Source organism: Trachemys scripta, chromosome 24, assembly GCF_013100865.1.
Source record: "Trachemys scripta elegans isolate TJP31775 chromosome 24, CAS_Tse_1.0, whole genome shotgun sequence".
NCBI classification, from domain to species: Eukaryota; Metazoa; Chordata; order Testudines; family Emydidae; genus Trachemys; species Trachemys scripta.
Window position 1 is genome coordinate 7,453,710 of NC_048321.1, and position 24,485 is coordinate 7,478,194.

The following is a 24,485-nucleotide window of genomic DNA, read 5'->3' on the forward strand; positions in this document are numbered from 1 at the left end:
GCAATAGCTTATGGGGCTACTATTTTTATAACCACGCTCTTTAAGGACTACTTTGTTACAGGTAGATTCTGCAACTGACAGGTCTAAAAGGTGCTACACTTAACTGAATACAAGATTATTCGAAGGATAAATAGGGTTAAGCTTGCACCATCTGGCAAAGTGCCAATTTTAAATGTCTGAGAGTTTCATGCTATCAACAAATACTACCTATATTACTAAAAGTGTTTATGATGCAGAACTTAAATAGCATCTATTTTATTGCATTTTCATTTTTCTTTGGGGCTCTTCCGCTATACAACATATGTTAAAGCTGTAAAATTGGACTTGAAGTTAAACACTGCATTATTGAAATATGAAATTAGTTTACTATTTTTGATCACAGGAAACTAACATTCAGAGCCAACAGAGTTGTAGGAACAGCATAAATGTAAGGGACATGGACACACTATGCCACTGCTACAATGATCAGAACCCCCTACAGGTCACCTTTCAAGATCCATGGATCCTACACATGCCCCAATAACAATTATGTGGGTGTGACCAGACATTCATTACGCTCTCGAATGAACTCACACAGGAAGACGATAAAAGACAAAAACACTATCACCTGTGGGTGAACACTATTCACAAAGCAACCATTCTATATCTGATCTACCAGTCCTCATCCTCAAAGGAAATCTGCACGACACTTCAAAAGACGAGCTTGGGAGCTTAAATTCATTGCTCTGCTAGACACTAAAAATCATTTATTGAACAGACACTGGATTTATAGCTTATAACAACAATCTGTAACTCACTAACCCTCTTTTTTTGTCCTGACTGTGCGTGTTAATAGAACTATGCGGTTTTAACAGGCCTCTACTTTGAACTGTCCTTTACAATGTGCTAACTTTTATGCTAAACAATCTGTTCCACCTTGTGTTTTGCTGTGACACTGGAAGTACCTTTCCCAGACCTGAAGAGCTCTGTGTAGCTCAAAAGCTTGTCTCTCTCACCAATAGAAGTTTGTGCAGTAAAAGATATCACCTCACCCACCGTGTCCCTCTGAAGCTCTGAGTCTATAAAACTTGTGTCCTATTGGGAGAAAATATCATTTCTGACAATTCTATACTGCCACAAAGTCAGGTACATCTGTCTGCTGAAAGTTTTACTCATCCAATTGCCTGGAGTGAATAACGTTTTTGACAGATGATTAAAATATAACTAATTATTATCGTGGTATAGGTGCGAGAGTAGAGTTTGTGCCTGGGCTGGTAAATACATACATTTCTATCATAAAAAAAAACCATCAATACTAAAGTTACATGTCCAAAAAAACATTTTTTATGCAGAATTAAGGTAACCCACTGGTGCCTCATATCCTTCCAAAATGTGGAAAGTCGGTAAACTTAAACCTCTAAAACCCAGAAAATATAAAGTTATGGTACATGCTAACTCTGCAACGCAATCTTAACTGCCCCGAGAGCTGGCAATAACCACTGGGAATGCTTCAGTAAGTGATGAAAAGGTTATCAAATTACCACTGGAAGTGATGGATTCTCCATCTCTTGATGTCTTCAAATCAAGACTGGATGGCTTACTGGAAGATGCTTTAATCTATTACAAGCTATTAGGCTCAATACAGGAGTAACTACATGAAATTCTCCAGCCCGTGTTACACAGGAGGTTAGATTAGATCACATAATGGACCCTTCTGGACTTAAAAATCTATGAATATACAATAAAAACCTGCAGTATGAGGAAGGACTAAGAGAACATGCAATTGTTTGTTTTCCACAGATTTGAATTCCAGCATTTATACGCATGCACTCCAGCTGCACCCACTTTATTAGGTGTAGCTGTATTGAACAGTGGGGGGATTAGCTGAAGCAGTTTGGCAGAGCTGTGGCTGCAACATGGAGAGTTGCATGTTACCTTGAGAGAATAACTGGGCCTCATTTCTGCAAATAATTTTGTAGGCTGTGTCTGTAGCACTGCACAAGGGTGTCTTCTTGCCAGGGGGTTGTCACCAGGCTGGTGGAGACATGACAGTGGTCTCCATGGCTAAATGAGGGACAAATGAAGGAGCTGCTTCAGAACGAATCCTCAAGGCAAGGGTGAAGGGGTAGTAACATTTAGTAAGTCTGAAGTGGAATGTGTGGAATAGGTTCAGTGTTTAAGTGCGGGCCCCATGCAGGGCCTCCTGTTTGCTATGCCTGACCTAACTCAAGATTTGCCTTAGCAAAGAGAAGCTGTAATACCGTCCTACAGTGCTCATTTCCTCTGTTCCCAAAGCATTCTGTAGCATCTGTGAGTGCAGAATGCTAGTACTCCTCTTACTGGGACACTGGGACATTGCTCAGAGAGGGCTGAGTTAAGGCTTGGTCTACACCTATAACTTAGGTCAACCTAGCTACATTGTTCAAGGGTGTGAAAAATTCACCCCCCCCCCCCCGACACACAGTTAAGATCACCTAAGTTCCGGTAGAGACACTGCTAGATTTACGGAAGACTTCTTCCATCAATCTAGTGGTCACCTCTTGAAGGGATGGATTAATTAGAATGATGGAAAAACCCCTACTGTAGAAAGTGTCTCCACTATGGCGCTGCTGCACCTGTACTGCAGACATACCCTAAATTAGGCTGGATTACAGGGGATGGAGAATACCTTAACTTTATACTGCCTGATGTTCAGAGGTTTAAATGTAGCCACTTTATGCATCCGGGAAGGACCTGAGGCACCTTTTATATTTCCCTGGGTTTTGATTTTTATTAATATCTCTGTTCTCTCTCCCCCCCTCAACAACAGCTCACCTCTCCCCATCCACTGCCTCCTTGGTAATGATTACTCCATTGACAGAATGGTGAATACATGGAGGTGAATACAGCTTGAAACAATAGCTCAGAGACGTGAGAGTTACCCCACTCATCTCAGTGGATGTTCTTATCCCCTCTACCTTGGGCTTGTAGTATCCAGGCTCTCACACAGGGGGTAGGAAGAGTGGTTAAGACCTTGCCAGAAGAGGAAGGGCTCCGGATAAATTGACTCTCATAGGGGGCAGGGTCCCCGATCCCAGATCCACACATAGGAAGGCAAGGACCTCGCTCCCCAGATCCCGGCTTACCTTCGGGCACAGAGGAGGGCTCAGACCTCCCCAGGAAGCAGGACCCTCCTGAGATCCTTGCTCACGCAAAGAAGGGAAGGGGGCTATCCGCCCAAGGGCTGGAGGCCCCTGCTGCCACATCCCCCACTTTTGTTTGAGGCACATCCCTCGCCAGCCCCCAGCCACAGAGAGATGGGGCTATGAATCTCCCACCACCACTCAACCCAGCCTGGGGGACCAGGGGAGCTTCAAATGGAATGGGAAGAATGTCGGGCTGACAGTCCCCTTGACTTCTGCAGTGATCCACCTGCATGTTGCCCCTCTCTCAGCCTCCCACCTCTCACATCCCAAGCCCCCACACTCCCATTTATCCTCCTCCCCTTGCCACAGCTCCAAATGTCCCATCTTCATCCCCTAGTTCCCCCATCCTCTCCTTGCACACACAATCCCCACACCCCTTGCACTGCTCTACCCCCACCCCGCAACATTAATCTGACCCCCCTCCCATATTCCCTAGCAGCCCATGCTGGAGGAGCTGTGTTCAGGAACTCCTTGACCAAATGACGCAGCACCTAGCTTTCCTTTGATCTCACGCAGTCCTATTGTTCAGGAAACAAGATCACATTATCCTAAATGCTTTCTAGAGTCTATCTTCCCTCTATTTAATGCTAATTTCCTTGCCAATCCTTATAAATTAATTTCCTCTTGCAGGCTGAGATATTAGAGCACTTTCAAATATCACTCAAACCAGAATCTTTGGTCTCAAGACAAAAATGTGCAAAAAGTTGCCCCCTCAGAATGCAGGCAGAGAGCAAAGAGTGTGCATAAGACACTCTCTGGAAACTGCCCCGGGTACAGTTCATACTCGTAGTGCAGGGGTACAGCCCAGGTTCAGTGACGACAGCATGTCACCCAGCTACTTTTACAACAGGCTGCCTGGAAACCCTGTTTCTTCAACCGACCCCTAATCTTGCTGCACATACTCATTTCATCTTTTTAGGCATGTGCTGACCTGGTGTACCTAACTTAACCCTGAACAACTGTTTCAATATTTCTAAGGGATAGTGGGAGCCATGCACTAGCTGATATAAATCCTGAGCAACTGAGATCAGTTTGGAGGAGATTAGAGCCAGAGCGTGCACCAAAGTTGGGCGTGCGCGCGCGCACACACACAAATGTCTGAACAAGATGATTTTGTAAAATGCTATTGGGGGGGAGGGGGCTGTATCTTGGAACCCCCTTGCTTGGATGAACTCAAATTTGGATCACTACCACACACTCCTGAGGCAGAACAAATTTCAAGATAATTCAAGTCAGCATATGGATTTTAGAACATTTAGGTTTAGTCCATCTAAGTAGAAAGCTAGTGCTCTGCTAGAATAGAAAAAAGTGGATTAAAAACACATTCCGCAAAGTGAATGCACCACAAATATATCCTCAAAGCTTGGTCATGTTTTTTAAGTCATAAAATCGTAGCATTTGGGTTTAACACATAACTGAAAGGCACTCTGGAGAAAGGATAGTCTTGTGGTTAAGGCACAGGACTGGCAGCACAGAGGTCAAGTTCTATTCTTGCCTCCACAACAGATATCTGGAATGATCTTGGCATTCGAGTCACTTACGCTCACTTTACTTCTTTTCACATGTGTAAAAATGAGGACAGCACTTCTTTGCTTCTTCACAGAGATAGAGTACCATTAAATAAAACACTAATGAAGAGATGCAGTTAAAAGCAAGATGGAAACTCTCCAATAAAAGTTAAAACAACTCTAAAGGCTCTATCTTTCTGTGAAAATTACTGAGCTGCCACAAAACGGTTAGCACTTCACTTGTGGAATGAGCAGCAGGAGTACATCTAATCTCAAGAAACAAAGATCCGTTTACATTAGTATTTGTGAATGAATAGGCATTGCCTGCTTCACAGCCCTTCTGCTTGATTCTGAAGTGAAATTACAGTCCAGCCCAGCAATTAGGGTGTCAAGCAACAAATGAAAATATGATCAGACGCCTTAGAAAGTTTCCACCTTGTACAGACGAAGCAGGTGCACAACTGGTTGCAAAACCATACTCAAAGTGCAACTCTCAATGATTTACTGTCAAGCTGGGCCAACAAATCTAGTGGGGTCTGTCCTGGGTTCAGTACTATTATATATTTTCACTAAAGACATGGATTGGACAGTACGCTTATAAAATACGTGGAGGACACCAAGAGGGGAGGGGTTGCAAACACTTTGGAGAACAGGATTAGAATTCAAAACGACCTTGACAAATTGGTCTGAAGTTTGTGTTCTATAAACACAAATGCAAAGAATTATATTTAGGAAGGGGGGGGAGAGGGAGAAAACACCTGACAATAATCATCAAATATGTTAAGGGCGGTTACGAAAAGGATAATTGTTCCCCATGTCCACTGAAGGTAAGACAAGAAGCAACCCACTTAATTTCCAGCAAGGAAGATTTAGAAAAATCTTTCTAACTGTAAGGACAGTTAAATACTGGAATAGGTTACCAGGGGAGGTTATGGATAGAGCCCTCCATGGATACAAAATTTGTATCCGCATTCAATCCACAAAAATGGTGCGTGGATATAGTTTTAGGTTCTAGTTCTGGAATCGCCCGCACTGGAGGTTTTTCAGAAGAGATTAAGCAAACATCTGTCACTGATGGTCTAGGTATCCATGATCCTGTCTACACATGAGGGGGTAGACTAAATTGACCTCTTGAGGTCCCTTCTAGGCCTACATTTCTATGATTCTATGAAAGACTTAAACCCTTAAGAACACTTTAAGTACAGTAGCATATATAGGTTAAGATAAAAAATGTGAAAATAAGGAGGTGAAGAGCAGAAATCAAGGAGACAGAAGGCAAAATAAGAAAAAGTGTTGTACTTAATGACTCTAGCAAAAAAAAAAAACCTATCAGTCTTTCTTCTCAACATTTTTGTTTTTTTTAAGAAAGCATGTTCTTAAAAACAGAGAAGGGATCATAAAGTAACCTTGTCAGATAAATCAAAGCCCTCCAATTATACCTTCTTTACATAGTGCGTACAGAATATTAGGTGCTTTACAGATAATTTCTTCATGTTTCACTTCACCATGTTTCCAGTCAGACACTTCATATCATTAAAAAATATTTCACAGTTTAAAAACTTCCATAAAGCCAAATATACACTCCCTTCTAGTCCAGTCCCATATCAAGATCCTCAACTGGCATAGTTGTGTTTATGTCCTCTCCAGCAGAAGATATTTTTTTTTACCAATAAAAACAAATGTTCTAATGCAAGAGATTCTGTTTTTTGCAAATGTGAATGCACCGATGTGTGCATTAATAATCTTAAAAGGTGGGACAATTCCTTGAGTAAATAAGGAAACACCTTTGAAATATTTCTAACACTTCTATATAGCTTGAGCTGTTAGGGCAATCACAAGTAAATTCACATTTTTAAGCTATTAACCACAAACAAAAAACGTATCACTTACTTAACTAAAGCAGCTGCTTCAGGAAGCACTTCGGCAAATGTATCCCGAAATACAATTGCATTTTTCCTTTTACAGTTCTGTATGACATCATTGGCCAGGTAAAACAGATTCAATCGATGAGGAAAAGCAGCTAAAGACAAAATGAAAAGAAATTCAGTTGTACTCCAAAGCAAAGAGTACCATTAGCATTTCTGATGAAGTTTTATAAATATGTGATGATTTTTTCAGCAATATTTCTATTAATGGTGCAACGGTAACAAGACAGGACTAGGAGTTAAAACAGGGGACTGGGAGTCAGGACACCCAAATTCTATGCATCGCTCTGACAAAGATTTGCTGTGTGACTTTGGGCAATCACTTCAGTGTCCCCATTTCCTCATCTGAAAATTAAGTACAATACTAATTTAGCTCAGGTATGTTGTGAAACTTCATTTTGGGAATTGGTTCAAAATCCTTGCATGAAAGGTGCAACTAAGTGAAAGCATTCTCCCTACAAGTACCAAGTCTCTAGTCTAAAGTTGGCCATATAAGGAACCTAAATAAATAGCAACGGGTCACTGACTTCTTGTAACTTTTATAATCTTTACTCAACTCATGGGACCATATGACCTGAAAGACTACTGACATCAAGGGGTGGTAAAAGGTCAAAATAAATACTATATGTGATCTTGGATGCAGAAAAGGCCAGTTTGGCCCAGAAAATCTGCATTATATGCAGCCATTACAGCCTTTGAAGAAGCACTGTAGCTTACAGTTTTTGGCTGCCCTGTTATGAAAAATATTGTTACAGAAATTTCATTAAGTAATTAAGAAGCCTGCTACATCTAAAAAAATAATCACTCATATAGGGTCCCTTTGGCTGGGCAGCTAGCCTATAGCCACACTGAGTGCAGTGACTGGAATAACAATATTACCAAGGAAAGTGACAAATAATTGACAGATTTTAACCTGAAGAGTAATCATATTACCATACCTTTACTATAAAGGAGCATTGTCAATTTGGAAAGTTTGTTTATCTGAAAGTTTTGCCCCCAAAATAGCTACAAACAACACCTACCATTATTTAAATAGTTAAGAAAATTTAGTTTTTCCTCATTTTTCAATTTGCTCACTTTGTGAGTGAGAGTGCTTCGTGTATAATCAGTTTACATGCTTTCCCTTGTATAACAGGTTCTCCCTTGAAGAAAAGATCCTTATAACCAACAACAGAAAGCAGTGAAAAGTCATAAAAATGTTATTAAAGGATTTTTTTCAGTTTTCAGTATATATTTGAGGAGGACTTTAACAGATATGGGATTTAAAAATGGAATTTTTGAATTGATTCAAGCTGACACACTACAGTACAAATTATTAGTACAGAGCAGTATAAACTAATCTAATTTCGAGTTTTATACTTCAGCCCATCACTAGAGAATGTGAGCACCTTCCACATATTCAATGCCAGAGTTATTGCATGAGATCCAAAGTTACCATCGTCTACCGCCCTAGCCCCACTCACTGTTTCAACCTCTTTCTTTCCCGGGGGCTTCCAGAATCTCCCCACCTTCCTTTCCCATTCACTCCCTCCGCAAAAGGTCACACAACAAAGCTCTTCTCTGGTTGTGGAGGGATGGATATGGCACCCACTGGAAACTATTTATGCTGCACCTTCATTCAACTCAAGGTGGTTACAGCAAAGAAAAGCTCGGCCTTACCAAAGAAGTAGAGTGTACGGCTTCCCAGCTCCTCCTCTCAAAGAGCAAGCTAATAAAACCAAGCAGGCCAGTCCTCTGTGGCTTTGCTTCTGTGTGCCTAGTCCATTTACTACCGCCTCACTTTCCTCCCTCTTCCCCAAGGAATAGACATGCATTGCTGCTTGTGCACAAAGCACTTTCCCAGCAACAGAACTGCAGTGATACACAGGCCTAGATCCTGCTGCTCCTGTTGGGCCATGGGAAAAGCATGGTGTTGAAACACAAGAGGTATAAATCCTCCGCTACTTTTGAAAAGCTGATGAAAGGAAAATGATTATGCCTTTGGTGCACCTATATAAAGCTCTTTCCCTACAGTCCGGCCAAAGCAATACAACAATTCCAACTAGGTCTGCCCTAATTTCACTATGCTCCTACCAGTACCACTGAGGGAAGGACTGTGCATCAGAGCAGTAGCACAGGTGCTACCCTCTCCTGCAGAAAAAAGCAAACATCTTCCAGAGGAAGCGGGATACACCCCATTAAAAACCACTGGAACACCACTACAGTAGCCTCAAGAAACCTTTCCTTCAGTTGTTGATGCTCTTCCAACAAGGTGTCGTACATGGTCATATATAATGGTCCTCTGTTAACATGCAAACGGAACGTTGGGGTTTTTTAAATTCCCCACTTGTAAACTTCTTTCAGACTATTGTTCTGAGCATGACTTTTCATATAACCATAACTCCACTAAACCCATTTTAGCAAAATTACTGCTACTCCAAATGTGAACTAAATTTAGGAAGCATATTAAAAGAGCTGCATAATGACATTTCGACAATGCATTTCTTTAGCAGAGGTCGAATGGTTCATATAGTGTTCAGTTAAAACATTTCTATTATCATAATGGGGAAAGCTATGAGAAGGAAAAATGTTGCCCATAATTTTGTAGCTTCAATTATAAAGCATATGCAAAGAGGCCTATCTTGTATTGTGCTCTAATCAGAGAAGAGCCCTAAGTATCTCTCATCAACACTTAGATATTATGGTATTAGCAATACAGAAAATGCTAAGATAAATCTCCTGATACATGAAATGTCTCTTCTGCCCCTCATTCCCCTAGATGTTGTGTTGTTCCTGCATAGCCAAAAAATAGTGACACAGCAGGGAAGTGCTAGATGCAGCTTTTTATTTTATTTTGCTGCCCTGCAACTGGTCTGAACAAGTCATGACCCAGTAGCTAAATATTTTAATTTTCAAAAGTAAGAGTGTTAGGAAAAATATAGATTTTCATTTGATGGCATTGCTCATTGAGATGAGAAGAGATATACTGTAACTCATTGTTTACTGCATTGGTCTCATTCCATACCATGTAAATAGTCAAATAATAGTAACAAAAAAAGTTTATGGGAAGCAGCTCAGGGCACCTCCTGCTTGAACAGATGACCAAAGAGATTCCCTTGGAGCCACGTCATCTATGTTCTGATTTTGCTAGCTGTTACAGTAGAACCTCAGAATTACAAATACCTCCGCAACGGAGGCTGTTCAGAACTATGAAATGTTCGTAATTCTGAACAAAATATTATGTTCATTATTGTTCTTTCAAAAGTTTACAACTGAACAGCTTTGGAACTTTACTATGCAGAAGAAAAATACTGCTTTCCCTTTATTTTTTTAGTAGACTGTTTAACAAAGTACCGTACTATATTTGCTTTTTTGTGTGTCTGCTGCTGCCTGATTGCGTATTTCCGGTTCCAAATGAGGTGTGTGGTTGATCAGTTCGTAACTGTGATGTTCATAACTTGGAAGTTCTACTGCACCTCTAATTACCTATTGTGAATTCAGAGGTATTCACTTAGTGTTTCTCTTTGACATGTTGGATAACATGATCTAGACCAGGCAATAGGCCTCTATGGATATGTCTACACTGTAATAAAACACTCGCCACTGGCCCATGTCAGCTGGCTTGGGCTCTGGGACTTTAAAATTGCTGTGTAGCTGCTTGGGCTGGAGGGTCCCCGAGACTAAACATCTCCACCTCTATTTTACAACCCTGCAGCCCGAGTCAGCTAAGCAAGCTGTGGGTGTTACAGTGCAGTGTAGATATATCCTATATAGCCTAGGGCCTTGTCTACATGGGCAAGTTTTATCAGTTAACTCTATACTGGTATAACCACCCCCCCACACACACACACGGACACTTTTATTAAGGCAAAAGACTGGCCTTTTTCCTTGTAGATTACACTCCTTCCCAACAACAAGCTAAATGAAAAATGGCACTCTTGTACTAGAAAAAAATGACTACACAGGGGGTTATACCAGTATAACCATATTGGTATAAATCCATGCCTTGGGTTATACCGAAAAATCTTTCCCATGTATACTAGGCCTGCAGTTCGGGCAGGAAATACACACTAGAGAGAATACGTTGCAGCCAGTTGAGAAATGTGATCGCTCACATGTTGCAAATTTAAACAGTCAGTGGCCAAGTTTCTTTTATATTTGCTGCCCCTCATTTATTGAAACACCATTGACCACACCCCATATTTCTTCCACGGAATGAAGTTAAGGATGCTTAATGCAAACACTTGTGGGATGTTACTGAACCTCTAGAAAAGAGATGTAGCCTAATGAACCAATCACCCCTCTGCTTGCCTCCATGGAAACATCTAGAGAGGGGAATCTACTTATGGGTATCAAGGGATATGCTGTGTTTGGTGACAAGATGATGGCCTCAGTGAAGGGAAAATACAGTGAGAAGTCTTATGATTTGTCAAAATGAGCTCTTCTGTTCCCCTCCAAAGGTGGGAAAAAATTCAATTAATTTCACAAGTCTCTGTTTGATGACTGGCAAGCTGTAGCACATGGTAACATCACAGTTGCTCTACTAGAATCAGAGCATAAGGCGAGAAGGGACTACCAGATCATCCAGAATTCCTGAATATCACTTGCCACTGAATACCACCCGACCACCCACACACACCAAGCCAAGAGCTAGAATTAGACCAAAATAGAACTGCCCTCATGAGACTAAGCTATTGTGTGCCATGGGCTGAGAGCAAAAGGGACTGAAGTGAACCAATGCCTGCGGCCCCTGCAATGGCAGGAGTTGATTAACAGAGATATAGACAGATCTTGGGGAATGATGTGAACCCCATGATGCACAGGAAGATGAAAAAAACCAAGGTCACTGCCACTCTGAGTTGAAGGAAAATTCCTTTCCAAACTTGGTTTAGAAGAGTAAGTTATAGGTGTGCAAAGTGTTAGCTATAATCTCTAACATCCTATTATAGCATGGGCCCTGACTAACTAGAAGACTAGGTCTCTTTCTATGAGCCATGGTGTGATAGATCGGGGTATGTCTGTGTCAATTTATGAACTCAATCATGTTTTGTAACCATAGGGTCAACAGCTCTCACCCCTCCACTACTAGCCTGTCCACAAAAACAATCAAGTCTCTACATAGAAGTCTAGTCTGGGGAGGGGGCTGGAGCTCCTCAGCCTGGGCACATTCCCTAGAGGAGTCAGAAACTATATTTAAGGGGTCTGTGAGGAGTGGCCATCCAAGACCTCATGCCAGAAGGCCAGGGTAAGGAGAGGGAAGCCAGGAAGGCCTCGCTAGCCCAGCAGTTTTCAAACTGTGGATCTTGACCCCAGAGTGGATCGTGACCCCCATTTTAATGGGGTTGCCAGGACTGGCGTTAAACTTGCTGGGGCCTGGGCCTGAGCCCCACTGCCCGGGACTGAAACCCAAGGGCTTCTGCCCCGGGCAGCGGAGCTCAGGCTTCGGCTTCAGCCCCAGGCAGTGGGCCTGAAGCCCATGGGCTTCAGTTTGATTCAGGCGGGCTCAGGCTCCACCCCCTCTCCTGGGGTCGTGTAGTAATTTTTGTCATCAGGAGGAGGTCACAGTGCAATGAAGTTTGAGAACCTCTGAGCCTATGGACACTGACCAAACCCAGAACTCGCAGGAGGGTGAGATGAGACACAAGAGGGCACATTCAGGACTGTGATATTTTCCAAAGATCTGCATCTCTCCAGTGCTCTTTAACAGTAAAGTACCTGTGACTAAAAAATTCCTTTGCTAAGCCTGTATTCCTTGCTTGCCTGCCACACGGTTGCTGAAGGGATTAACACAGAAGACCAGAGCACCCACAGTGAGGGGAAACTCTAAGGGATCATGTACAAGTAACAGGGGGCCCAAGAGGAATGGAGATCTAAGGAGGCCAGATTGCAGAGTCCCACTGCCCAAGAAGGGTGTCAGACATGGGGACTGAACCTGGAAGTATGCCTGAGAGATCCAGAGCTAGGAACAGTGACCAGTTACCACCCAGAGCCAGGAGGCTTAAAAGCACATGGGATCCAGCAACTGAGTCCAATCAGGACAGGCTGATGTCCATCCACAGAGGGGGAACTGAGCCAGGCTGCCACACACCAACAGCTGAGGAGCTTGAGGTGTCTAGATTTGAATTTTGGAGGACTAAAGGCAGGTGTTTTCCTGAGAGAGGATGGTCTTGGACTCTGGAATTTTTGACCCTTACCAGTCTACCAAAACTCAAAGCCAGGGCTTCTCCTTGAGGAGAGGTAAATGGGTAGTTTTTCCTGTATCAGTAGTTCTGGTAGTGACATATTCCTATTATATTAGCTGTTGTAGGCAGTAGTTGCACCTATGCTTTTAAACCACACTGTAAATGTGCCCATGCCATACAATGGGCACACTTATAAAGCCCAAAATAACCGTTAATTCTCACAGTGGTAAAGTCTACAATTTCATCTCTACACCTTTTGTCTTCAGAAAGCAAAAATTAAAAATAAAGCTGTTATGACAACATCTTTTCAGCACTTAGCCATAAAATTATCAAATGAAAAAAGCTATGGGACGAGTTAGTCAAAGCTAGTTTAGCGCAGTTGGCACTACCTGTGGCAAAGTGCCCATGGTGAACTTATTTTAAAGGTGTGTGTGTGAGAGATCATGAGTTGCAAAGAATTTGCATCAAGTGTGGGAATGTATGCAATGATTACTTATTAATGTGTTTTCTGAAGCGTTAAGTCACATCTGCTTCAAGACACTGATTATACATAGTCATTTAGGAAGATATCCACTGGAGAGCTAACTTCAAGACCTGAACATTTTACTAGACTCTAACAGGCCAGTGCCCAGCAAAAAAAAAAAAAAAAAAAAAAAAAAAGATTACACCTCCCAACTCAAGTTGTGTTCAAGTCGTCCCAAGGTAGTGATCTAAGCTGCTATTGCCCACCCACCTCGAGTCTTTTGTATTAGCTTTGGCTAGCAGATGACAGGGCAAGTGCTATGTTCAGTACACAATCAGGAGGAAGTCTCTTCTCCCCATCCCTGTCATTTCTGGTGCTGAGAATGAGGGAGAGAAAAGACAAGGGTAGATAGGTGTGTTGAGGGAGAAGATGCGTGCGCACAAATGCCGCTTCTTTGCCCTCCCTTTCTCTATCCTGTTCTATGTAGTTTTTCTGATGCTTTTCCTCTCCATTTGTGAGAGCATGCCCACCTACACGCCTCCTTTTGGGAAAGGCGGGCGAGGTCTCCCTGCAGGATGAGGCCCTCCCGCTGCCGTGTCAGTGAAGTGAAACTGATTATAATCTTGTAAATTTCCCTATGTGGCTCCTCTTGCAGACCTGCAACATGCAGAAGCCACAGACACTGGCCTGCTGCTTCTGCAATCTCTTAGGAGAAGGAAGAAGCTCTTTATTCTTCATTCCCAGGCCATCCAAAATAACAGCAGAGGTTCAGATGAGACTCTCTTCTACTGCTACACATTGCACACCCCCAAGTATAAGGCCAGAAGCAGCAAAGGCTGCTAATGGGATGGTGGGACTAGATACATTTATATTCCTCCTTCTCCAAGAGCAACCCAGTACAACAGAATACAGTCCACTATCTCTACTACTCCTGCCCACAGGAGGGTCCCAGCAGGAGTAGAAAAGTGAAATTTACAAGGCTCATGTCAGGCTCACTTTTCAGTTCCCAGAGGGAAGTCTTTTTCACTCATTACTGATCAGCAGAAAAATAAATTTTTCAAGTATTTATGGACAATTATTGTTGCTATTATTTAACACAGATTTCTTGCTATTTTCATTATGCTGTGTTAACTGTGGTAACAGGACACAAGTAGTTTAGGCCCCAAATTTATGTTTAATAGAAAACCTGATATGAAAAAAGTTAAGATTTGTTATTTAATAATAAAAACAATTCTTAGCTCTTTAGTGCTTTTCATCCATAGATCTTAGCATGTTTTTACAACGATCAGTATCTTTCTCTTCATTTTACAGATGAGGAAACTGAGGCAGAAAGCAAATGACTTGCCCAAGGTCATCCAACAGGCCAGTGGCAGAGCTGGAAATAGTGCTCCATCCACCAGGCCACTGCCTCCCCCAAAAGATATTTTGAATTTAAACCTTCCTCTACAGTAACGTGAAACACAAAACAGCAGAATTGTGCTAATACATGACTCAGATGTAAGATGAGTCAATTACAAAAAAAATTTAAAACAAGCAGCCAAATTGGTGAAGAGCAGGTGAAACTTTAAAATTCAGGTGTATTAATCTACTAGACAACTATTCAGCCAAATTAAGAAGGTTTACAATAATGTTATTAAAAATTCTGTACAACTTTGTTAAATCCATCTGTTGGTCACTGGATGCATTTCTGTCACAGTTGTATTGTCTACACAGACTTCCAGAAATCTTCTATACAATGCCAAAAAATTAGACCACAAGAAAATTATAATAATTTAAGGATTTATTTTAAATAATTTGTTTTGGTTTTGCCAGGGCTCCTTTAAATCAAGTTTTAGGTTTCTTTAAATCAACCATCCTATAGATTTCTTCAAGTGGCAAATAAAGTCAGTTAGTTCTAACAGCTAAATTCAATTAATTATGCCACAATCCAGCACTTGAAACCTCACAGTAGTTTTCATGATGTTGAACTTTAACACATGCACCAAGGCAGAAATAAGATTTTTTTTTTTTTCAGTTAGGGTCAATTGGTTCTTCTAACCCTTCCAAATTACAAACTACAAAAAAAGTGTGTTCAAATAAATCAGAGTTGATAAAGCTATATTTATAGTTATACACAAGTCTTAATATGCAGTGGGTTTTAGCGATTAAAAACTATATCAAAATAAGAACACACTAACTGCACACTGCTTTTATGAAACAGAATCATACGCAAAAAAGAAGCAAATTTCAATCGCATCATTGCATTATGGAACTGGTAAGCTGGGAATACATGCAGTTAACATACTGGGAGGTACCTGAATAAATCTTTATTATAGGTCAATGAATGAAGAGAACTTTTATTCAATCATGATGTCTCAACAAATTGTAAAGGAGACATCAGTTCTTCTCATGAAACAGTAAACTGCATTATTGATCTCACACTGCCAATGGCCAAATGTTTTTCAAATTCTTCTTCAAGTGCGCCTCCTGTACTTTTTTTTTTTAAAAGTGATGTTATATTACTTGATGGATTAACATGTCTGAAATTAATAAATGCATAGCTTACTGACCTGAAAAGCAATTATATTTAATTTGTGGCTAAACAGTATTTATGCAAGCACACTGAATAAATTAGATAGTCCTGTCAGAAAGTCTTTTATAATATGGATTCACAGTAGTGAGTTTTGGAGAAAAAGTGATTCACAGCATTAAATACCTTATACTTCTATAAAGAAAATATTGTCTATTTTAGTGAAACTTTCAGTTTTCACATAAGCAAGCTGTCATTGTCCATATGATTATACTACTAGAACAAAAAACTGATGAAGAGGTAATTCAATCATGTGCTGACAGAGATATCGAAATGTCAGCGCTAATTCTGCATTAAAAAAAAGGAATGGTTCCATTCTAATAGCATCACATCTTTTGTATAAGAATTACATAGTACCTTATCTGTTAAGAGACTTAAAGTAGAGAAATGCAGAGGGAAAAAAAAATTGACAGGATTTGACAACACATACATACTATATGATATAAACAGAGGAAGAAAACTTTGGAATTAAAGAAAATAACTCAAATACCAAAACAAAAATCAATAAATGTTCTGTCTCAAGCGGTATCTAGAGGATGGCAGAAACCAGTAGATGAGAACCTAGCTAAGTGTGCAAGACTGACTATATGATGGTGGGTGTAAGTGGAGAGATTTCTTCCTGACCACAGTTTGCATGAAAATCAATGATCTTTTTAACAGTGCTGCTAATGTCACTACAGATGACATTATAGAAAAAATTCTAATTCCCTTATTCATATGTTTAATGAATTTATAAACCAGAAAAAAAATACTGTATAAGACAAGTATCATTTCAGAAATACCACCTATAACACTGCTCAATTTAATTTTTGTACAATGCTGTCTTCAAGAGTGTCACCCTACTAAGAGACGTAAACACCAAACTATTTTTTTCAGTTCAATATAAGTACAAGCAATAGAGACCTGCAGTGGGACTGGGATCCTGCAGGTCCCATAGGATTTGCTGTCTTAATAGCAGGATAACAATTCAACAAAAAATGCAGGAGCGATTGGGAATTGTGAGGTGGGATTAAAAAATTGTCCCACACAGGGCTCTAACAAGAAGAACCTCATTTATCCAATCTAACTGGGACTTGGCCGGCAGCCAGCTCCCCTCCCGCTGGTGGCCCGCACCGATTAACTCCTCCCCTTCCCTTCCAGCACCTCCTGAACGCTGCGGAACAGCTGTTTCGCAGTGCGCAGGAGGCACTGGGGGGACAGAAGGGGACAGGACGCGCTCAGGGTAGGAGGTGGAAAGAGGTGGGGTGGGGGTGGACCGGGGAGGGGAAGAGGCGGGGCAGGAGTGGGGCCTTGGGGAGAAGGGGTGAAGTGGGGGTGGGAAGAAGCGGGATGAGGGCTTAGGGGAAGGGGTGGAGTGGGGCCTGGGACTGTGCAGAGGTTGAGCACCCCCAGGGAAAATTAGAAACCGACATCTGTGACTCAGGCCAGATCGGATAACCAAAAATTCGGATAACCCAGAGAATGGGAAAGTGCGAGGCTGCAGTGCCATCTAGAGGGTACAGGAGAGATTGCCCTCTTTTGGACCTGTGTGCGCTGGTTGTTTGGTTAATAAGGAGAACCGGTTAATGGAGGGTCAGACAACTGGGTTCTACTGTACCTTCATCTGAATCTTATAAAAACTTTATTGAGAATTCTGGGACAAAAAGCCACTCTCTTATCTTATTAATTCTACCCTTTGCAAGAGGCTCTCAGGAAATAACAGCTATTAAAAGCAAGTCAAAATTTCTTAATTATTACCAGCTATTATTTCTCATAGACTCATAGACTTTAAGGTCAGAAGGGACCATTATGATCATCTGGTCTGACCCCCTGCATGCTGCAGGCCATAAAACCGTCCCTACCCCTTCCCTGGACTCTGTTGTTGAAGTCCCCAATCCTGTTTTAGGTGACTTCAATCGGCAGAAACCCTCCTGCTAGAGATCCCTGCCCTATGCTGCGGAGGAAGGCGAAAAACCTCCAGAGGCTCAGCCAATCTGCCCTGGAGGAAAATTCCTTCCCGACCCCAAATATGGCGATCAGTAAGACCCCGAGCATATAGGCAAGAGTCTCCAGCCTGACCCCTGTCAGTCATTATACAATTTACCTACCATTTCTTGGTTTTCCTTGACTGCTATGTTTTACCATTAAACCATTCCCTCCATAAATTTATCTAACTTAATCTTAAAACCAGACAGGTCCGTCGCCCCCACCGTTTCCCTCGGAAGGCCGTTCCAATATTTCACCCCTCTGACGGTCAGAAACCTTCGTCTAATTTCAAGCCTTTGTATTTGTATTATCATGGACCATTACTATTCATGGACCAGGACTCCTTTGTGTTAGGTGCTGTACAAACGGAACAAAAAGACAGTCCATGTCCCAAACTGCTCACAACCTAAGGAAGGGTCTACACTACGGAGTTAAGTCGACTTAAGTTACACAACTCCAGCTACATGAATAATGTAGCTGAGGTCGACATAGCTTAGTTCAACTTACTGCGGTGTCTACACCGCGCTGGGTCGACGGGAGAAACTCTCCTGTCGACTTACCTTATGCTTCTCGTTCTGGTGGAGTACCGGAGTCGACGGGAGCGCAATCTGCAGTCGATTTAGCAGGTCTTCACTAGACCCGCTAAATCGACCCCCAGTGGATAGATCGCCGCATCGATCCGTGGTAAGTGTAGACATACCCTAAGTATAAGGCAATGAACAACTGGTGGATACAGAGCCAGGTAAGAGAGTATGAGGAAACAATGAGACAAATTGGCTCAGCATGATACGCGGTGGACTCAGTACAACGCCAGCTAACTATTGTCAAGTTTTTGTAGGGATGATAGAAAAGGAGAGTTTTAAGGTGGAATCTGAAGAATAATTAGTTTTGTGCTGTTTATGGGGAGTTCCTCTCAGGCATGAGGGGCAGCATAGAAGAAAGCATGAAGGTGTCGGAAAACGTATCAAATGGGTGATGGAAGCTGCATCATTACGGCCTTACAAATTCATGGACCATTTTGGTCAATTTCATGGACATAAGATTTTAAAAATAATAAATCTGAGTTTCAGATATTTAAATCTGAAATGTAATGGTATTGTAATCGTGGGGGTCCCAACCCAAAACAGGTAAGGGGGGGGTCCACAAGGCTATTGTGGGGGTGGTAGTGATACTGCCACCCTTACATCTGTGCTGCTGCTTTCAGAGCTGGGCAGCCGGAGGGCAGCTGCTGGCTGGGTGCCCAGCTCTGAAGGCAGCACCACCGCCAACAGCAGCACAGAAGTAAGGGTGGCAGTAACATAAGAATGGCCATACTGGGTCAGACCAAAGGTCCATTTAGCCCTATATCCTGTCTTCTGACAGTGATCAGTGCCAGTGCTTCAAAGGGAATGAACAGAACAGGTAATCATCAATACCATAGCATACCACCCTCACTTCTATGCGGCTGCTGGCGGTGGCGCTGACTTCAGAGCCAGCAGCTACCACTCTCTGGCTGCCCAACTCGGTGAAATCTGGTCTCCCCTACAATAGTCAGATTTCAGGGTCCATGTTGTATTTTTCATGTCCGTGAATTTGGTAGGGCCCTATGCATCCTGGGCTGATGGGAAGACAGGAAGTCAATGTCTCAATGGTGCACAAGTAAGAATATGATTTAGTCGCAGAGGTCATGGATTCTGTGACTTTACTGCATTTTTGAGACTTCTTCGGCTTCAGCTATCAGTGGCAGGAGATGTGTGCCCCCCTGCCCTCCCGTGGCTGTGCGCCCCAGCCCCTGCAGTGGGGTTCAGGCTGCCAGTCCCCACACAGTGGGGCTTGGGCTGTCATTCCTTCCCTCCCCCCCACACCCACAGTTATTTTTAGTACAAGTCACAGACAGGTCACAGGCTCCCATTAATTTTTGTTTATTGCCTGCGACCTGTCCATGACTTACTAAAAATAACTGTGACAAAATCTTAACCTTAAGCTTAAGAGATGATAGGTAGGGAGCAGATAGGCCATGAAGCTCCGTCAAATTGAAAGTAAACAGCTTGTTTGATGTGATAGAGAAGGGGGAACCGGAGGAGGGATGCAAAAAGAGGGATTACATGGTCTAAGAAAATGATCTTTGTGACAACATTCTGAATGAATATGAGTGGAGCAAAACTGCATTTCTCGAGGACAGAGAGAAGGATGTTGCAGTAATCAAGATGCGAGAGGACTGCCCGTACAAGAGTTTCAGAAGTGGATGAACAAGAAAGGCCCTATGTGGAAAATTAAACATAGCCTAAATTTGAGGATTTAGAGAGAGATCTGAATCAAAGATGGTGCCCCGGTTAGAGGCCTGAATGACAAGCAGGATGATGGTGTTGTCCACAGTGAACGGGAATGGAGGTAACAGGGAGGTTCATGGGGGACGAGGATTAAGAGCTCTGTTTTATCCATGTTGAGAAGGAGCTGATGGCTAGGCATTCACAAGTAGATGTCAGAAAGACCGAGATTTTAGTTTGGACAGAAGACAGGTCTGGAGTAAAGAGGTCGATCTGTGAGTCCTTAGCAGAGAGAAATGGTAGCTGAATTTTCTTTGCAGGTGAGATTACGCAGAGGTAAAGTATAGAGAAAAAAGGGGCCCAAGGACAGAGATCTGTGGAAACTGCATAGAAATGTGGGGGATGAAGAGGATGAGCCAAAGGACACATTGAAGGAACAATTAGAGAGGTGACAGGAGAACCAGGAGAGGACACAGTCATGGAAGCCATGACAGGACAGGATATAAAGAAGAGCATGATCAATGGTGTCAAAGGCAGATGACAGATTGAGGATGAGGATGGAGTACTAGTTCTGAGCTTTAGAAAAGAAGTCATTAGAGGTTTGGACAAAAGCAGCTTCTTAAGAGTTAATATTTTGATTCTTACACATACCATTAAAAAAAAACCAATTTAACTACTTGTCACTCTAACAAAACAAAAGAAAATTATGAACTACTCTATTTTGCTCTGCCCAGCAATCCCAGCCCTAGAAGTAAGATTCACGTCTCATTAAGATATTCATTTGAGTTCACATATCTGAAAATAAAGTTTAATTACAACCTTTGATAACAACAAACTGTTTACAATTTTAGTTAGTCAGACAACAACTGTACTGTTGAAAATTTCAACAATTAAGTGTTTTTTATGCTAATTAGAAGGCAAGGAAAATAGTTTAATTTTCTATTTGAACCCACATGCTAGCTGAGTTGCAAATGTCTCACTCTCACAAAATGTCCCCTTTACTTGCAGACTGCTCCAAAACCTTAATTTTCATTGACATTTGTTGCAAGATACATCTCAGTTTATTCCAAATGACAAGCAAGTCTTGCTTTTGAGACTTTCAGACTGCTAGGAAGAATTGTGTGATTTTAAAATGCAAACACAGTTATGCTAACTGAAGCAGTGTATAATATAGTTACTTGCCATCATCTCTGCATCTAGACAAATACCTGCAATTCAAGCCCTAATAACTGTACCTCATAAGTATCAAGATTCATAACAATTTACAATCTATTCTGCCAATTAATTCACAGCATTTATCAGCCTGCACAGATTAGAATAAGTGATGCAAGTGCAGGACACAGCTCCTGAATGAGGACTCAATCCTGCTTCCCCTCCTGTAGAGAGCCCTCAAATACAATCAAAGTAAACAAGGAAAAAGGGGCACTCAGCAACTTAGAGAATCATCTCTTAATATGGAAAATGAACTATTTCTAACATTTTTAAGCATAACAGAGTTATAATGCCACTTTAATGTTACCTTCTTGCTCCTGCAAAACTTACTTTAGCGCATACTGAGACAGTACAAGATTTGAATGTTTTAAGAACATATGAAAGAGCAATTCCAGCAAAGATGATCAAACCATGTTTAGACTAGTGAAAAAGATTAATCTCTCCACTGTCAAGTCCACAATACACCTACGGCCAGTGCTCTCTAGATTTGATTTTAATATCCAATACTCTTCCTCCTACCCACATCTAAAGAGACTACTATTTTGGGAGTGGGGGAAGAAGACTGTGGCTAGCATCCAAAAATGAGAGCTGATGTTCAGGCGGTTAATTTACATGCTTATTTTTTTCTTGGAATTGTATACGAAAATCTTTACCTGAGACTCTGGAGAGGACTCCCCAGCTACTGGTTAACACTGTAAGCAACATACACAGCAATGATAATGCCATATGACAGAACTGAGAGAGATTAGAAGGGCTTGCCTAGAAGTTATGTGCGCCAAAAATTTCTTCTCTGGATAATTATGCCTCAGAGAGCCATAACTTCAATAAGTTAACTAAAGCTGGAAGACGACTAGCTATCAATTATTAAATATATGTTTGAAACCTGTGGTACAAGAAGGTAGTTATTTCCCCTTCATCCTCTCAAGACACTCCCTCTCTCCCTACCCCAAACATTCTGTTGATTCCCACCACAGTTTTTGGACTTTTGTGAAGTTGTGTTAGAATGTCTATTGCTGAAAATGATATACACTCACATCCACTTCAAACTGAACATTTCTGCTTGTGAATCAAATACCACACATACAAACATGTTAAGCAATGCAACAGATTTCCCAGACTTGTCCTGAACTATAAACAAAGATCTCAACCAATTTAGAAATTCACATCACTAAATTCCCAAATTCATAAGCAAGATTTTTTAAATTCTGAAACAGATCTATTTTAAAGAGGTACAATGCAAGAGGTACCATGCATTTCTATTATTTCTTATTAACACCACAAATCATCTATCAATAAATGAAAGAAATGTCATTTTTTAAGCTAAGAAAACCAATGCATTTTGCAAACATCTCTGATTGTACCAGCTGTACACAGACTGATAGTTTTGTTTATAGACTCCAAAGTATTTAAAACACAATAAAGGAACCATTTGGGTAGGAGTGGAGGTGACTTAAATAACTAGGGGAAGCCACTGAGAACCTAATGCACAGTGAGGGACTATAAACAAGATGCAGATTAAAGAGTCTGTAGGGTTGTGATCATAGGATAAGTGACATGGAACCACAGATTTCCCAATAGGGTTTGGATAAGGGGGGGGGATTCATATCAGGGGAAATGTCTGGATTAACAGGGTTTGGAAAATGGGGAGAAGGGACTAGACATGGAAGGCAAGTGAAAGGAAGAAAGGGGTTATTTCCCCAGAGTCCCTCACAGCCCCTAATGCCTCCCTCCTAATCTCACTCTCCCAATTCATAGAGTCCAAGTCAAGACGGGACCACTGTGATCATCTGGCTTGACCTCCTGCATAACACAGACCAGAGAACTTCCCCCAAACAATTCCTAGAACACGCTTTTCAGGAAAACACCCCATCTTGATTTTAAAACGGCTAGCAACGGAGAATTCACCGTGACCCTGGCTAACCTGGTTCAATGGTTGACTGGAGAGCCATTACATTTGCCTCCCTCTCTTCTCTTTTCCTCCAATGAAAAATTATGGGGTTGTGGTGCCTACTTTCCTCGATGCCCCGCCCCCCACATCTCCCTCCTGGTGCCCTCTTCGCTCATCCAGGGACAGATAATGAGGCCGTGGTTCTTTTTTCTCGAGAGACCCCCCCCATCCCCCCCCCCCGCCATGGTGCCCCCCCCCCCCCCCACTCACATCTCCTCAGCCACTTCATCCAGTGATACACGATCGTGTTGTGGTGCCTCTTGTTCTCCAGGCACCAGGACGACAGGCCCTGGATGGACTCCATGGTGTTGGTGACCGACTGGAACTTCCTGTCCAGCGACGCCTCCAGGGCCCCCGCCGAGGAGGACGACGACGAGGAGGCCTTGCTGCTGCCTCCGCCGCCGGCCGCCATCTTCCTCCCCTGGTCGCACCAGCAGCAGCAGCAGCGCCGCTACCCTCCGCCGCGGCCGGGAGCGCGCGCCCCGCTCAGCCGTCCTCCCCTCCCCCCTCGCCCGGGGGGGGAGCGTGCCTCCTGTGCGCGCGCCCGGGCCGAGATGGGCTGGGCTTGCGGCCGCACGGGGATGCTATCTTTAACCAGGGCCGCTGCCCAAGAAGGAGGCATGTAACAATGCACCCGCGGCAACCCTTCGCTGCTGGCGGCGGGGGGGGCTTCGCCGTCCGGCTCAGGGCGGGCCAGGCGGGAATGCGGGCAGCGCCGCCCCGTGCGTGCGGGGGGGTTCCCGGTCTCCCTCGGGCGCACCCCGCAACGCGCAGCAATGCACCTGTGCACTAGCCTCCCGCCCGCTGACGTCCAGTCCGAGGAAACACTCGTTCAACCCCGGCCTGCCCGCGATCCGCCCGCGCGCGCGCAGCCCGGCCTAGGGCGCGCGCGAGGGTCTCATCCCGCAACAGCGAGCAATGCAAGCACCCGCCCCCCTGCAATGGAGCGGCTCTATCCCCGCCCCCTCGAGCGGGCACAGCGCACGGAGGTGACACCCCGTCCCGCCGGCCGGGGCCGGAGCGCGAGAGGCCGCTGCACCCCCTCCTCTCTCTGGCACACAGGGGTGGCTCTGCCCCCGCCCGGCCTCTCTCCCGGGCCCGAGACACTCCGGCTGGGAAGTGCGCGCACTCGCGCGAAACGGTGGGAGCGTCGCGCGGCCGCCAATGGTCGCGGGAGCGCGCGCCTCACGCTACCGCCCCGGGCACGCGCCGCAGCCCCGCCCCCTCGCTTTCTAGGGGGCTTTTAACGGACCCCCTTCCCCTGAAGGGCCCCTCCTGTGCTCGCTGAGCCGCTAACCGGTTAGGCGGCTGCCAGGGGCTGGTT

General features: G+C 43.3%; 1 protein-coding gene across 2 annotated transcripts in view; it reads right to left on the bottom strand.

The window, feature by feature from the left end:
* Positions 1–23,956, bottom strand: part of RPRD2 (regulation of nuclear pre-mRNA domain containing 2) — a 45,355-nt gene extending 21,399 nt beyond the window's left edge. The window contains exons 1-2 of one of the 2 annotated variants that reach the window (XM_034756392.1): positions 23,372–23,956; positions 6,563–6,692 (exon numbers count right to left, since the gene is read on the bottom strand). In XM_034756392.1, coding sequence (XP_034612283.1) covers positions 6,563–6,692; positions 23,372–23,573 — 332 coding nt within the window. In that variant the 5' untranslated portion in view covers positions 23,574–23,956. The remainder of the gene's footprint in view (positions 1–6,562; positions 6,693–23,371) is intronic. The other variant, XM_034756391.1, reaches the window with a different exon arrangement.
* Positions 23,957–24,485: the final 529 nt, after the last annotated feature.